The 16445-nt window shown below is 36.8% G+C and overlaps 2 protein-coding genes and 1 pseudogene across 4 annotated transcripts in view; 2 read left to right on the top strand and 1 right to left on the bottom strand.

Moving 5' to 3' along the window:
- LOC135140703 (BRD4-interacting chromatin-remodeling complex-associated protein-like) overlaps positions 1-16445 on the bottom strand; it is a 30009-nt gene that overhangs the window by 1954 nt on the left and 11610 nt on the right. For all 3 annotated transcript variants that reach the window (XM_064071356.1, XM_064071355.1, XM_064071354.1), the window contains exons 3-5: positions 12829-15001; positions 6581-6858; positions 6286-6529 (exon numbers count right to left, since the gene is read on the bottom strand). In XM_064071356.1, coding sequence (XP_063927426.1) covers positions 6286-6529; positions 6581-6858; positions 12829-15001 — 2695 coding nt within the window. The remainder of the gene's footprint in view (positions 1-6285; positions 6530-6580; positions 6859-12828; positions 15002-16445) is intronic.
- LOC135140278 (axoneme-associated protein mst101(2)-like) lies at positions 229-2031 on the top strand (annotated as a pseudogene).
- LOC135140643 (axoneme-associated protein mst101(2)-like) lies at positions 2036-5827 on the top strand. The gene is made up of 7 exons (XM_064071281.1): positions 2036-2072; positions 2124-2409; positions 2760-2957; positions 3904-4083; positions 4730-4829; positions 5084-5372; positions 5554-5827. The coding sequence occupies exons 1-7, from the start codon at positions 2036-2038 to the stop codon at positions 5649-5651; spliced, it is 1188 nt and encodes a 395-aa protein (XP_063927351.1). The 3' UTR covers positions 5652-5827.

Genomic DNA, 16445 nt, shown 5'->3' with positions numbered 1-16445 from the left:
CAAGGACGAAAGAGGCACATCAAGGACGAAAAAGGCACATCAAAAACGAAAGAAGCACATCAAGGACGACACCTTGGATCGTGGGTTCGATTCTCGCCCTGCTCTGGATGTCGTGTATGTCCCCCGTTACCCTGTAATTGGGCCCCCGGCCTGTTGGGTAACGTTAATCAATAAAAAAAAGAGGACGAGAGAGGCACATCAAGGACGAATGAGGCACATCAAGGACGAATGGGGCACATCAAGGACGAATGGGGCACATCAAGGACGAATGAGGCACATCAAGGACGAATGAGGCACATCAAGGGTGAATGAGGCACATCGAGGACGAATGAGGCACATCGAGGACGAATGAGGGGAAAATTATGCTAAAAAGGCTTCAATCATGACGTAAAAGGCGGCATTAAAGTCGTAAAAGACGACATTAAAGGCGAAAGAAGTGATCATCAAGGCGAAAGAGGCGACAATCAAGGCGAAAGAGGCGACAATCAAGGCGAAAGAGGTGGCAATCAAGATGAAAGAGGCGATAACGAAGGCGAAAAAGGTTACGGTCAAGACGAAAAATGCGACAACCAAGGCGAAAAAGGCTTCAATCAAAGCGAAAAATGTACATTAGAGGCGAAAGAGGCGACAATCAAGGTGAAAGAGGCGACAATCAAGGCGAAAGAGGCGACAATCAAGATGAAAGAGGCGATAACGAAGGCGAAAAAGGTGACGGTCAAGACGAAAAATGCGACAACCAAGGCGAAAAAGGCTTCAATCAAAGCGAAAAATGTACATTAGAGGCGAAAGAGGCGCCAATCGTGGTGAAAGAAGCGAATGAGGCGACGTCCCACACGAAAAATGCGACGGCCAAGGCGAAAAAAGCGTCGATCAAGGCGAAAAACGCGTCAATCAAGGCGAAAAAGGCGTCAATGAAGGCGAAAAAGGCGTCAATGAAGGTAAAAAAGGCGTCAATGAAGGCGAAAAAGGTGTCAATGAAGGTAAAAAAGGCGTCAATGAAGGCGAAAATCGCGTCAATGAAGGCGAAAAGGGCGTCAATGAAATCAAAGAAGGCGTCAAGAAAGCGAAAAATGACAAAACGGTGACAAAAAGGACGAAAAACGCTACAAAAAAAAGGTGATAAGGACGAAAATGACTACAATAAAAGTGAAAAATGCGACATTAAAGGCAAAAGACGCACATTAAAGGCGAAAAAGGCGACAAGAAAAGCAGAAAGAGGGGACAAGAAAAGCGAAAGAGGCGACAAGAAAAGGCGAAAGAGGCGGCAAGAGGGCGAAAGAGGCGGCAAGAGGGCGAAAGAGGCGGCAAGAGGGCGAAAGAGGCGGCAAGAGAAGGCGAAAGAGATGACAAGAAAAGGCGAAAGAGGCGACAAGAAAATGCGAAAAAGGCGACAAGAAAAGCCGAAAGAGGCGACAAGAAAAGGCGAAAGAGGCGACAAGAAAAGGCGAAAGAAGCTTCAATCACGACGAAAAAAGCGACAATCAAGGCGAAAGAGGCGACAATGAAAGCAAAAAAGGCGTCAAGAAAGCGAAAAATGACAAAATGGTGACAAAAAGGACGAAAAACGGCACAAGAAAAGGTTATAAGGGTGAAAAAGGCGCCAATAAAGGTGAAATAGCCGATAAATAAGGCGAAAAAGGCAACATTAAAGGCGAAAAAGCCGACAAGAGCAGGCGAAAGAGGCGACAAGAGAAGGCGAAAGAGGCGACAGGAAATGGCGAAAGAGGCGACGAGAAAGGGCGAAAGAGGCGACGACAAAGAGCGAAAGAGGCGACCAGAAAGGGCGAAAGAGGCGGCCAGAAAGGGCGAAAGAGGCGACGAGAAAGGGCGAAAGAGGCGACGAGAAAGGGCGAAAGAGGCGACGAGAAAGGGCGAAAGAGGCGACGAGAAAGGGCGAAAGAGGCGATAAGAAAGGGCGAAAGAGGCGACAAAAAAAGGCGAAACAGGCTTCAATCAAGGCGAAAGAAGCGACAATGAAAGCAAAAAAGGCGTCAAGAAAGCGAAAAAAGGCGTCAAGAAAGCGAAAAATGACAAAATGGTGATAAAAAGGACGAAAAACGGAACAAAAAAAGGTGATAAGGGCGAAAAAGGCGACAATAAATGTGAAATAGCCGATAAATAAGGCGAAAAAGGCAACATTAAAGGCGAAAAAGGCGACAAGAAGAGGCGAAAGAGGCGACCAGAAAAGGCGAAAGAGGCGACAAGAGAGGGCGAAAGAGGCGACAAGAAAAGGCGAAAGAGGCGACAAGAGAAGGCGAAAGAAGCGACAAGAGAAGGCGAAAGAGGCGACAAGAAAGGACGAAAGAGGCGACAAGAAAGGGCGAAAAGGGCGACAAGAAAATGCGAAAAGGGCGACAAGAAAATGCGCAAACGGTGTCCGGAAAATGCAAAAAAGGCGACAAAAACAAGGTGAAAAAGGCGATAAAAACCAGGCGAAAAAGACGAAAAAATAGGGCGAAAAAGGCGGCAAAAACAAAGCGAAAAAGACGAAAAAACAAGGCAAAAAAATGTGTCAAAAAGAAGGCGAAAAGGAAGACGAAAAAGGCGATAAGAAAATGCCAATATGGCGACAGGAAAAGGTGAAAGAAAAAATGAAAAATACGACAAAAAAAGACAGATGAGGCAATAAGAAAAGTGGAAAAAGATTAAAAAAAACGAAATAGGCGACAGAAAAAGGTGAGAAGAAAAGGCCAAAAATGAGTTATTAAAAGCGAAAAAAATATAAAACGAGTGACAAAAAGGTTAAATAACGCAACAAGAAAAGGTGACAAGGACGAAAAAGGCGAAAGAGGCGACAAGAAAAAGCGAAAGAGGCTACAAGAAAAGGCAAAACAGGCAACAAGAAAGGGCGAAAAAGGCGACAAGAGAAGTAGAAAGAGGCGACAAGAAAAGGCGAAAGAAGCGACAAGAAAATGTGAAAACTGTGTCGGGAAAATGCAAAAGGCGACAAAAACAAGGTGAAAAAGGCGATAAAAACCAATCGAAAAAGACGAAAAAACAAGGCAAAAAAAAGTGACAAACAGAAGGCGAAAAGGAAGACGAAAAAGGCGATAAGAAAATGCCAAAATGGCGTAGGAAAAAGTGAAAGAAAAAAAATGAAAAATACGACAGAAAAAGACGGGATGAGACAATAAGAAAGGCGAAAAAAAGGTAAAAAAAAAAGCGAAATAGGCGACAGAAAAAGGTGAAAAGAAAAGGCCAAAAATTCGTCAATAAAAGCGAAAAGACATAAAAGAGTGACAAAAACGTCAAAGAACGCAACAAGAAATCGTGACAAGGACAAAAGAGGTGACAAGAAAAAGCGAAAGAGGCGACAAGAAAACGCGAAAGAGGCTACAATAAAAGGCAAAAGAGGCAACAAGAAAGGGCGAAAGAGGCTACAAGAGAAGGCGAGAGGCGACAAGAAAAGGCGAGAGAGGCGACAAAAAAACGCGACAAGAAAATGCGAAAACGGTGTCCGGAAAATGTAAAAAGGCGACAAAAACAAGGTGAAAAAGATGAAAAAAAAAACAGGGCGAAAAAGGCGGCAAAAATAAGGCGAAAAGGGCGAAAAAGACGAAAAAATAAGGCAAAAAAATGTGACAAAAAGAAGGCGAAAAGGAAGACAAAAAGGTGATAAGAAAATGCGAATATGGCGACAGGAAAAGGTGAAAGAAAAAAGTAAAAATCTGACAAAAAAAGACGGATGAGGCAACAAAGGGTGAAAAAAAAGGTAAAAAAAGCCGAATAGGCGACAGAAAAAGATGAAAAGAAAAGGCCACAAATGCGTCAACAAAAGTGAAAGACATAAAAGAATGACAAAAAGGTCAAATAACGCAACAAGAAATCGTGACAAGGACGAAAGAGGTGACAAGAAAAAGCGAAAGAGGCGACAAGAAAACGCGCAAGAGGCTACAATAAAAGGCAAAAGTGGCAACAAGAAAGGGCGAAAGAGGCTACAAGAGAAGGCGAGAGGCGACAAGAAAAGGCGAGAGAGGCGACAAAAAAACGCGACAAGAAAATGCGACAACGGTGTCTGGAAAATGCAAAACGGCGACAAAACAAGGTGAAAAAGATGAAAAAAAAAACAGGGCGAAAAAGGCGGCAAAAATAAGGCGAAAAGGGCGAAAGACGAAAAAATAAGGCAAAAAAAAAGTGACAAAAAGAAGGCGAAAAGAACACGAAAAAGGTGATAAGAAAATGCGAATATGGCGACAGGAAAAGGTGAAAGAAAAAAAATAAAAATCCGACAAAAAAGACGGATGAGGGTGAAAAAAAAAGCTAAAAAAAAAGCCGAATAGGCGACAGAAAAAGATGAAAAGAAAAGGCCAAAAATGCGTCAACAAAAGTGAAAGACATAAAGAGTGACAAAAAAATCAAAAAACGCAACAAGGACGAAAAAGGCGATAAGTAAAAGCGAAAGAGGTGACAAGAAAAAGCGAAAGAGGCGACAAGAAAAAGCGGAAGAGGCGACAAGAAAAAGCGGAAGAGGCGACAAGAAAAGGAGAAAGAGGCGACAAGAAAAGGCGACACAAAGGGTTAAAAAGATGACACGAAAAGGCTAAAAAGGCGTAAGAAACGAAAAGGCTAAATAGGCGAAAAGAAAAGACTAGCTAAAAAGGCGACACGAAAAGATGAAAAAAGTGACAAGAAAATGCGAAAACGGCGCCCGGAAAATGCAAAAAGGCGACCTGTAAATACGAAAATGGCGACATAGAAGGCGAAAAAGGCGACATTAGAGGCCAAAAAGGCGACACAGAGGCGAAATAGGCGACATTAAAGGCGAAAAAGGCGAGAATCGAGGTGAAAGAGGCGACAAACAAGGCAAAAGAGGTGACAAGCAGGCGAAAGTGGCGACAAGCAAGACGAAAAAGGCGACATGAATAGGCGAAAAAGGCGACAAGAATAAGCGAAAAAGGCGACAAGAATAAGCGAAAAAGGCGTCAAGAAAAGGCGAAAAAGGCAACAAGAAAATGCGAAAGAAGCGACAAGAAAATATGAAAAAGACGGCAAGAAAATGTGAAAAAGGCGACAAGAGAAAGCGAAAACGGCGTTCGGAAAATGCAAAAAGGCGACCTGAAAATACGAAAAAGCGACATTGAAGGCGAAAAAGGCGAGAATCGACGCGAAAAAGGCGAGAATCGAGGCGAAAAAGGCGAGAATTGAGGCGACAGATGCAAGGGTCGAGGCGAAAGAGGCGACAAACAAGGCGAAAGAGGTGACGGTCAAAACGAAAAAGGCGACAAGAAAAGGCGAAAGAGTCGACATTAAGGCGAAAAAGGCGACATTAGAGACAAAAAAGGCGACATTAAAAGCGAAAAAGGCAAGAATCGAGGTGAAAGAAGCAAGAGCCGAGGCGAAAGAGGCGACAAACAAGGAAAAAGAGGTGACAAGCAAGGCGAAAAAGGCGATAAGCAAGACGAAAAAGGCGATAAGCAAGACGAAAAAGGCGACATGAATAGGCGACAAGAAAAGGCGAAAAAGGCGATAAGAATGGCGAGAAAGGTGATGGAGGCGAAAAAAACGACAAGAAAAAGCGAAAAAGGCGATAAGAACGTGACAATATAATGACAGGAAAAGGTGAAAAAGAAAAAAATGAAAATGATGACAAGAAAAAGTCGAATGAGGCGATAAAAAAGGTAAAACGAAAAGGTAAAAAAGGCGTCAATTAAAGCGAAAAAAGGCGACTATCAAGGCAAAAAAGGATACAATGAAGGCGAACAGAAAAGGTAAAAAAGCGAAAAAGGTGACGAGAAAAAGGGAAAAATCCCATAAGAAAAGGCAGAAAAGGCCGCAAGAAAAAACAAAAAAGGGTGGCAAAAAGGGAGAATCAAAAAACGCGATTTAAAAAAGACACCAAAAAAATATCAAAAAGGGGGGGTTACATAAAAAGTAATAAATTAAAGACAAAAGTTATAAAAATAGTGGAAAAAAGACGATAGAACCTCGTAAATTTCAGATAGGATTTATCCAGAAAATTTTACGATGACGTCATCAAGTTTTTGAAGCGGACAAACAGACATATTTTGATTAGTGAATTACCATGATCACGATAAGCTTAAAACATTTGCAACAATTTAGAGAATTTTGATTTTTTTTCAAAAATTCGAGCGTCTAGAGCGGAAAATAAAGGTGGAGTCATAAACCACAAGTATAGAAGTATAGAATCGATGTACTAGGTTCGGAAAAGGAAAAGGGACCTACTTTTTCGTACTCTAGGGGTTATGAAAAGTCTAGAATCCAATAAAAATGAAACCTTCACATAAAATTCGCGTGCGGGCTCCCCGAATCCATACGCGTACTCACCATACTCTCCTTCATTAATAAATATTTATATTTATCCACCATTTTCGCGTACTTCGCTATGAAGTGTTCGGCAGTCAATTCGAAAATCTCGTCGGCTTTGTGCAGGTCCTTCTGCGACAAAACCGGCTGATCCATGCAGTGGTAGCGAATCAGGCGGATACAAGCGTCTTTCTTATCCCTGAAGGGCGTGTGAATGTCGGGTTTGACGGCGCCCGCTTGGTCTTGGTTCAGCTGGGCCTCGATCCTTCAAACAAACAAACTAAGCATCACGCGGCCGCAGAAAAAACACTCTTACAGATGCGCTTTCTTCGCTATCGAGTGTCCGTGCTGCGGCGGCGGTTGGTGTTGCGGCGGTTGCGGGGGCATCGGCAGTGCTTGCGGTTGCTGAGGCGGCGGCTTGAGGTGCTGCTGCTGCTGCGGCGGCGGCGGAGGCGGCTGCGGCTGCTGCTGCGCCACCACCTGCGGTACCGTCAGTCTGGGTCCTCCCGCCATTTGACTAGTTGCGTTTTGTTGTACTGGATGCTCGGACGATGGGATGGACACAGATATCCTAGGTACTTGTGACGATATAACCTAGAAGTGCGAACGTGAGTGAGGCGGTTTCGTCGCGGAGTTTTATTGCGTACGGTGTAAAGAAACGAGTGCATTGTCTGCGATAAAAATAACTAAATCGCGCATTATATCGAGAGGGAACTGATAAGGTATCGATGTATCGGCGTGGAAGTTGGAAATTTATTATAATAAATAATACGTCACGGGCGACAATCGATAAGTTAAAAATCGGTTGAAGGTTAGTTCGACGGAACATGATTCTTCTTATCTTTTTTGAAAAATTGGAAAAAATTTTTGCAAATTTTGTTTTTTGATAAACTTTATAAAGTGTAAACCACTGGCCTAAATAACACTCCTGCAGCTTTTCTGAATTGAATTTACAATTTTTCATTTAAATTTTTCAGTTTTTCAGTTTTCCAAATTTCGAATTTTTCGTTTTAATTTTTATTTTCTTTATTTTTTTCAAGTATTCGATTTAATTTTCACATTTTTTAATTTTTCGTTTTTTCAATTTCAGATTTTTCACTTTTTTGTTTCTCAATTTTTGATTTGCAATTTTTCTAGTTTCCAATTTCAAGATGTAATAATAATAATAATTTTTAAAATATTCACCTTTCTCAATTCTTTGATTATACAATTTTTCATTTTTCAATTGTTGGATTTTATAACTTTTTCGTTTATTCGACTTTTCAATTTTTCGATTTTTAATTTTTCAATTTTTAGATTCATTTTTTCATGTCTTCAAATTTTCGGTTTGCATTTATTCGTTTAGGTTTTTTCCCGATTTTTCAATGTTCCGATTTTATAATTATAATTTTTTGTTTTTTCAGTTTCAATTTTTTCAATTTACCTTTTCGGTTTTCATTTTCTTATTTTTTTTTCAATTTGTCCCTTTTTCAAGCTTCTGACTTCATTTTTCTTTTTTCAATGGGAAATTTTTTTGTTTTCAAATTTTTCGACTTTTCCACTTTCAGATTCTTCACATTTTCGTTTTTTCAATTCCAGTTCCAGGATTTTTCATTTTTTTTATTTCATCAATTTTTCGTTTTTTTTTAATTTTGTAATTTTTCTTTTTTCAATGTGAAATTTTTCAATTTTTTGATTAGCAATTTTTCTGTTTTCAAATTTTCGATTTTTTAACTTTGATTTTTTAATTTTTGGATTTTTAAATTTTAGATTTTTCGGTTTCATGAGTTTTAAGTTTTTTGTTTGTCAGTTTTTGATTTGCAATTTTGAAAATAATAATAAATTGAAAATATTCCCCTTTGTCAATTTTCCGATGTTAGAATTTTTTCATTTATTCAACTTTTCAATTTTTCGATTTTTAATTTTTCAACTTTTAGATTCTTCATTTTTCATTTCTTCAAATTTTCGGTTTGCATTTATTCGTTTAGGTTTTTTCCCGATTTTTCAATGTTCCGATTTTATAATTATAATTTTTTGTATTTTCAATTTCAATTTTTTCAATTTACCTTTTCGGTTTTCATTTTCTTATTTTTTTTTCAATTTGTCCCTTTTTCAAGGTTCTGGTTTCTCAGTTTTTGATTTGCAATTTTGAAAATAATAATAAATTGAAAATATTCCCCTTTGTCAATTTTCCGATGTTAGAATTTTTTCATTTATTCAACTTTTCAATTTTTCGATTTTTAATTTTTCAGCTTTTAGATTCTTCATTTTTCATTTCTTCAAATTTTCGGTTTGCATTTATTCGTTTAGGTTTTTTCCCGATTTTTCAATGTTCCGATTTTATAATTATAATTTTTTGTTTTTTCAATTTCAATTTTTTCAATTTACCTTTTTGGTTTTCATTTTCTTATTTTTTTTTCAATTTGTCCCTATTTCAAGGTTCTGACTTCATCATCTTTCTTTTTTCAATGGGAAATTTTTTGGTTTTCAAATTTTTCGATTTTTCCACTTTCAGATTTTTTAATTTTCGTTTTTTCAATTTCAGTTTCATGATTTTTCAATTTTTTATTTCATCAATTTTTCGTTTTTTTTTTAAATTTTGTAATTTTTCGTTTTTTTTTTAAATTTTGTAATTTTTCTTTTTTCAATTTTTTGACATGCAATTTTTCTGTTTTCAATTTTTTTATTTTTTAACTTTGATTTTTTAATTTTTGGATTTTTAAATTTTACATTTTTCGGTTTCATGAGTTCTGAGTTTTTTGTTTCTCAGTTTTTGATTTGCAATTTTGAAAATAATAATAAATTGAAAATATTTCTCTTTCTCAATTTTCGATTTTAGAATTTTTTCATTTCTCAATCGTTGGATTTTATAACTTTTTCGTTTATTCGACTTTTCAATTTTTCGATTTTTAATTTTTTAATTTTTAGATTCTTCAATTTTTCATTTCTTCAAATTTTCGGTTTGCATGTATTCATTTAGGTTTTTTCCAGATTTTTCAATGTTCCGATTTTATAATTATAATATTTTGTTTTTTCAAAATTCAATTTTTTCAATTTACATTTTCGGTTTTCATTTTCTTATTTTTTTTTTCATTTTGTCCCTTTCTCAAGGTTCTGACTTCATCATGTTTCTTTTTTCGATTTCAAATTTTCATTTCTTTATTTCTCGATTTGTAATTTTTCGTTTCGGTTTTTCATTTCATTTTCTTTATTTTTTCAATTTGTCCGTTTTTCAAAGTTCTGACTTCATATTTTTTCTTGATTTCATTGGGAAATTTTCAGTTTCCAAATTTTTCTATTTTTCCTCTTTTAGATTTTTAAAATTTTCGTTTCTAGAATTTTTGATTTGCAATTTTTTTAGTTTTCATTTTAAACATGTAGTAATAATTTTCAAAATCAATTTTTTTTTTATTTAACGATTTTTGAATTTTTTCATTCAGTTATTGGATTTTATAACTTTTTTCAATTTTTCGATTTTTTAATTTTTCGTTTTTTCAATTTTAGATTTTTCAGTTTTTTGTTTCTCAATTTTTGATTTGAATTTTTTCTAATTTTCACTTTAAATATGTAATAATAATTTTTAAAATATTTCTCTTTCTCAATTTTCCGATTTTAGAATTTGTTCATTTTTTAGCAATTTTTTTTAGTTTTCACTTTAAATATGTAGTAATCATAATAATTCTCAAAATTTATTTTTTTATTTAACGATTTTTGAATTTTTTCATTTTTCAGTTATTGGATTTTATAACTTTTTTCAATTTTAGATTTTTCAGTTTTTTGTTTCTCAATTTTTGATTTGCAATTTTTTTTGTTCGCATTTTAAACATGTAGTAAATAATAATCTTCAAAATATATTTTTTTTTATTTAACGATTTTTGAATTTTTTCATTTTTCAGTTATTGGATTTTATAGCTTTTTTCAATTTTTGGTTTTTTTAATTATTCGTTTTTTCAATTTTAGATTTTTCAGTTTTTTGTTTCTCAATTTTTGATTTGAAATTTTTCTAATTTTCACTTTAAATATGTAATAATAATTTTTAAAATATTCCTCTTTCTCAATTTTCCGATTTTAGAATTTGTTCATTTTTTAGTAATTTTTTGGTTTTCATTTTAGATATGTAGTAATAATAATAATCTTCCAAATATATTTTTTTATTTAACGATTTTTGAATTTTTTCATTTTTCAGTTATTGGATTTTATAGCTTTTTTCAATTTTTCGATTTTTTAATTTTTCGCTTTTTCAATTTTAGATTTTTCTGTTTTTTGTTTCTCAATTTTTGATTGGCGATTTTTCTAATTTTCACTTTAAATTTGTAATAATGATAATAATTTTTAAAATATTCCTCTTTCTCATTTTTCCGATTTCAGAATTTTTTCATTTTTTAGTAATTTTTTTAGTTTTCATTTTAAATACGTAGTAATAATCTTCAAAATCTATTTTTTTTTATTAAACTATTTTTGAATTTTTTCATCTTTCGGTTATTGGATTTTATAACTTTTTTCAATTTTTCGATTTTTTAATTTTTCGTTTTTTTCAATTTTTTGTTTCTCAATTTTTAATTTGCAATTTTTCTAATTTTCACTTTAAATGTGTAATGATAATAATTTTTAAAATATTCCTCTTTCACAATTTTCCGATTTTAGAATTTTTTCATTTTAAATATGTAGTAATAATAATAAACTTTAAAATAATTTTTTTTAATTTTGCGATTTTTTAATTTTCCAATTTTTTTGTTATTGGATTTTATAACTTGTTTATTTATTCAACTTTTCGATTATTAATTTTTCATTTTTTTTAATTTATCGATTTGCAATTTTTCGTTTCGGTTTTTCATTTTCTTTATTTTTTCAATTTCTTGGTTTTTCAAAATTCTGATTTCATATTTTTTATTTTTTTTTTTGTCAATGGGAAATTTTTCGGGTTTCAAATTTTTCAACTTTTCGTTTTTAATTTTTTTTTTTAATTTTACGATTTTTGATTTTTTTCATTTTTGAGTTATTGGATTTTATAACCTTTTTATTTATGAAACTTTCTAATTTTTACATTTTTAATTTTTCAATTTTTAGGTTCAATTTTCCATTTTCCTTATGTTTACAATTTTTTCTTTCGTTTTTTTAATTAATTTTTTATTTTTTCAATTTGTCCGTTTTTCAAATTTATGGATTTTTCGACTTCTAGATTTTCAAATTTTCGTTTTTTCAATTTCAGATTTTTCACTTTAAATATGTAGTAATAATAATAATCGTTGAAATATATATTTTTTTAATTTTACGATTTTTGAATTTTCAGTTATTGGATTTTAAAACTTTTTTATTTACCTATTACACTTTTCAATTTCTCGATTTTTCATTTTTCGTTTCGGTTTTTTATTTTCTTTATTTTAAAAATTTTTTGATTTTTCAATTTGTCCGTTTTTCAAAGTTCTGATTACATAATTTTTCTTTTTTTCAATGGGAAGTTTTTCGGTTTTTGAATTTTTCGATTTTTTTGACTTTCAGATTTTTTCAATTTTCGTTTTTTCAATTTGAGATTTCAGTTTCATAATTTTTCAATTTTTCGTTTCTTCAATTTTTTATTTGCATTTTTTTTAGTTTTCATTATAAATACACACGTAGTAATATTAATAATCTTCAAAATATATTTTTTTAATTATACGATTTTTCGATTTTTAATTTTTCAATTTTTCGTTTCGGTTTTTGATTGTCTTTATTTTTCAATTTGTCCGTTTTTCAAAGTTTTGGTTTCATAATTTTTCTTTTTTTCAATGCCAAATTTTTCACTTTTAAAATTTTTCGATTTTTGGATTTTTAAAATTTTCGTTTCTTCAATTTTTGGTTTACAATTGTTTCAGTTTCCATTTTAAATATAGTCATAATAATTTATTTTTTTTTTTTCAATTTTACGATTTTCGAACTTTTTCATTTTTCAATTAATTGGATTTTATAACTTTTTTATTTTTTATTCAAGTTTTGAATTTCTCATTTTTTCAATCTGTCGATTTGTAATTTGTCGATTTACTTTCTTTATTTTTACAATTTCAATTTTTTCAATTTTTCGAATCTGTAATTTTCCGTTTTGGTTTTTTAATTTCTTAATTTTTTTTTTTTATGTTTCGGTTTTTCAATGCTTTGATTTTGTTTCTTTTTTTCAATATAAAATTTTCCAATTTCTGGATTTTTCAGTTTTTCGTTTCTTCAATTTTTCATTTGAAGTTTTTCTAATTTTCATTTTAATAATGATAATTTAAAAAATGTTCCACATTTTCAATTTTACTTTTTTAGAATTTTTAATTTTTTCAATTACTGGATTTTAAAATTATTGGAGTTTTCAATTTTCGATCTTTTAATGTTGTAGTTTTTCGACTTTACAATTTTGTCGATTCCATAGTTTTCCGATTTTACTATTTTTGGATTTTTTAGTATTTCGATTTTTCAATTTTTTAATTGCAAAAGTGAAAAAACGAAAAAGTATATAATGAAAACTTTGAAAAAAACTAAATATTGGAAATTGAGAACTTTGTAAATTTTGGAAATGACGTCATTGAAGTAAAGAGGGGTCTAATTATTACTAGTGTCACTCCCTACCTGGTTGGGCGCGGCCTCCATCCTCCCCCCCGCCTGTGGCGGCGGCGCTTGCTGCTGCGGCCCCGCCGCTTCGCTCTTACTCGTCGGCTGCTGCTGTTGCCCCCCACCCAAATTCAAACTGGACGGATTAATAATCGTCAGATGATTATTATGGTAATAGACTTTATCCGGGGGCAGCAGCTTCCCCGTCGCCAGTATCTTCTGTTGTTCGGCGAACAGCATCTTCAGCGCCGCCTGGATCTCCGCGTTCCCCGACGTCAGATTCTGCGACAGCGTCTGTATCTGCATCTGGATGTTCTTCAGGTGCTCCTGCTTCTGCGGCGTCAGCTGGATCGTGTGTATCCTCTGGTTCTTGTTCGTGATATTCGGCGCCGTCGACGACGTTATTATGTTAATGTTCCCCGACTCCTCCAGCAGCTGTCCCAGCAGCTTCTCCACGTCCTGGTTCGTGCCGTTCGAGTCGTTCGGCTTCGGCGACGGCTGCGGCGGCAGCTTCGGCGGGCTCTTCTCCTTGATCGACGGCTGCACGATCGCCTGCTTCTGCGGCGGGGAGACGTGCTTCGGCGGCGACTGCAGCGCGGTGATCAGCGTCGACTTGTCCTTCTCCTTGACGGGGTCGTCGAAGGTTTTCTGCTGGATTTTGTGTGGCGGCGGCTGGTGGATCTTCTTCACGGGCTTGATCTTCGGCGAGAGTTTTTTGCACTCGTCGGGGGGCGGCGGCTGCTGCTTGATGTTGTTGGCGTTGCTGTTGGCGCCCGAGTTCGAGTTCGGCCGCTGCATGAAGATGGTCTGCCCGTTCACGGTCAACTGTCCGTTGCGCTTGAGCTGCTCGAGCTGCTCGGGCGTCAAGTTGACCACGTAGGAGGTCGGCTGGTTCGGGGGCGGCTCCTGGGGTGGTTGTTGCGGGACGATTGGTTGGGGGTGCACGGTTTGCACCGGTGGTTGTGTTTTTTGGAACGGCTGCACCTTCAGCACGGGTTGGTTTTGCGGCGGCTGCGGCTGGAACGTGGGGGACTGCGGAGGTATCTGGTGGGTTTGCACCGCTTGGTTTTGGTGCTGGAGCAAACTTTGGAGTTGGCCTTGGATTTGCGACTGGAGACTGTGCAGCGAGTGCATCGGTTGCGGTTGGATGATCTGCATCGGTTGCTGCATCAGCGGCTGCGACTGGACCGTCTGGTGCTGGATCGTCTGCTGCACCGTCTGCTGCTGGAGCGCGTGCTGCGGCTGCATCGTCTGCTGCTGCACCGTCTGGATCGTCTGCGACTGCACCGTCTGCTGCTGGATCGTCTGCACCGTCTGCTGCTGGATGGTCTGCTGGACCGTCTGCTGGTCCATCGACGGCTGCAGCACCAGCCCCCCGTTCAGCCCGAAGATGCTCTGCAGGATCAGCTGCGACTGCAGGTCCTGGTTCAAGGTCGGATCGTGCTGCAGCACCAGCCGCCCGTCCTCCCCCATCGTCAGCTTGAACCCGCCGCTCCGCTGCACCATCAGCCCGTTGTTGATCGTGAAGTTCGGCGCGATGAAGGGGTTGAACGGGATCCCCTGCTGCGGCGAGCTGTTCGAGATCATCCCGCCCTGGAAGTTCTGGTTGAGCACCTGCACCACCGGGGGCGGCGGCGGCGCCACCGCCCCGATCTGCACGTTCCCCATCTTCTTCTCCGGCGGGTTCGTCGGCTCGCTCTCGCTCTGACTCGCGTCGCTCTCGAACTGGATGTCGTCCTCGTCCCCGATGCCCGACAGCTTCATCAAGTTGGCCAAGTCGAGCTTCTTCTTCACCTTGTTCTTGGGCTTCTTCTTCGGCTGGGGCGAGGTCTGGGGACTGGGGTTGACGATGACGTTCTGGGTGGTGATGGGCGCGGGCGGGTTGGTCATCTGCGCCGTGACGTAGGCGGTGGTGGTGGACGGCGCCAGCTGGACGCCGTTGGTGAGGACGCGGACCATGGGCTGGGAGCGGGGGATCTGGAGGAGGGGCTGGCCGCTGGGCTGGAGGATGAGGCCCTGCGGGGCGGCGGTGGGCATCTGGGCGGGGATCTTGGTGGCGGTTTGAGGGCGCAGGATGAACTGGACGCTGGGGGTGGTGAGGAGCGGCATCTGGTTGAGGAGGACGGGCTGGGCGGTGGGCATTATCGTCGCGGTGGCGGGCTGGTGGTTGGTGGGGATGACGATCTGGGGGCTGAAAATGGAAACAATTAAGTGTTTTACATTCGTTGGTAACTGGGTAAAGGACGTTTTAGTTACACGACCATAAATTTTACACAGTCGTTACTCCGGTTTCATTTAAAGTTTTATCAAATCGGCGATTACACCCAAACGGGGCTTTTTGGAGCGAAATCGACGAAATTTTAGTTGCTGACGTCATCTGAAAATTTTGTTGGTCAATCTTAATCATAATCAAAGTGGGTATAACATGATTTTTCTGTGGTTTAAGATTTGTAATTAATTTCTCATGTAAATATCATAAGTTAACTCTAGTGAGTTTCCTTAAGTAGGATTTACTCCGCAAAATTTTGAGATGACGTCATCGATAATTGGTGGGAATAATCAAATTTTAGTTAGCGTTTCACCATCTACACGATATTTCAGAGATTATTATTTGTCAAAGTCGCCATTACACGACAAATAGACAAAAATGGAGATCCTACTTTTTGAGATTGTTTTTTTCGAATAAAAATTTCTTTTGAAAACAAATTTCCAACACAATAAAAGCGTATTAAAAAAAATTGGTCGAAAGTTGTTTCTACAGAACTTCCCCCCTTTCGAGTTGAGTTTTTACTATACATAATTTTGTGATGACGTCATTGACATTTTTACAAGGACACGTATATCAACTTGGATTAATGCACTGGAATACTTGGTAAGATAAGACTGATTGTGGCAATTTAAATACCCCCTAAAAAATTAGAAGGCGGGTGGGCGGAGTGAGTATTTGTTAAAATAAGACTAATTTTGGTAAATATTAAGAGTAATCACTGAAATGAAGTGGGGGTGGGCGGGAGGGGCTATTGCCTTCTTATAAAAGATTCTGCAGGAAAAAGTTAAATTTAGCCCCGCCCACCCACCCGTTCTTTGTTTTTTCTTCAAAAATAAGAAATAAGTGTTATAGCAAATGAGTAGTAAAACGATTAAAGGCCTTTCTATTAGTTACAAAAGAACATACAGGATGTTTCTTTTATCTGATACAACCCTTGTAACTTTTTTATTCTTAAAGATAAACCTCTAGTTATTTGAGTAAATTTCTATCATCCTAAAAGATCAATGTGATAGCAACCTCACATTTTTATTATGGGACACTCGGTATATTTTTTCATAAATGGAAACATGTTTTTTTGTAAAAAATCAAAAGCAACCAATATTCTAAAATCACACTTAAAAAGTTATTCAATAAAATAGACGAAACATTCATATTTATTGATGACAATCTAGTAATTTGAAAAATTGACACTCATCTAAGAAAATAGAGGGTGGGTGGGATCTAGTACTTGTTAAGATAAGATTGATTTTGGTAAATGACATATTCTATAAGAAAAAAAAGGGTGGGTGGGTGGGGCTAAAACTTGCTAAGATAAGACTGAACAATATTAAGAGTAATCATTGGAATGAAGAGGGGGTCGGTGGGT

The sequence above is a fragment of the Zophobas morio genome, unplaced genomic scaffold, assembly GCF_036711695.1.
Source record: "Zophobas morio isolate AGI-343-1 ecotype UQ-CSIRO unplaced genomic scaffold, CSIRO_AGI_Zmor_V1 ptg000040l, whole genome shotgun sequence".
Lineage (NCBI taxonomy): Eukaryota > Metazoa > Arthropoda > Insecta > Coleoptera > Tenebrionidae > Zophobas > Zophobas morio.
Note: the sequence above shows the minus strand (reverse complement) of the source record. Positions and strands in the feature narration are given on the sequence as shown.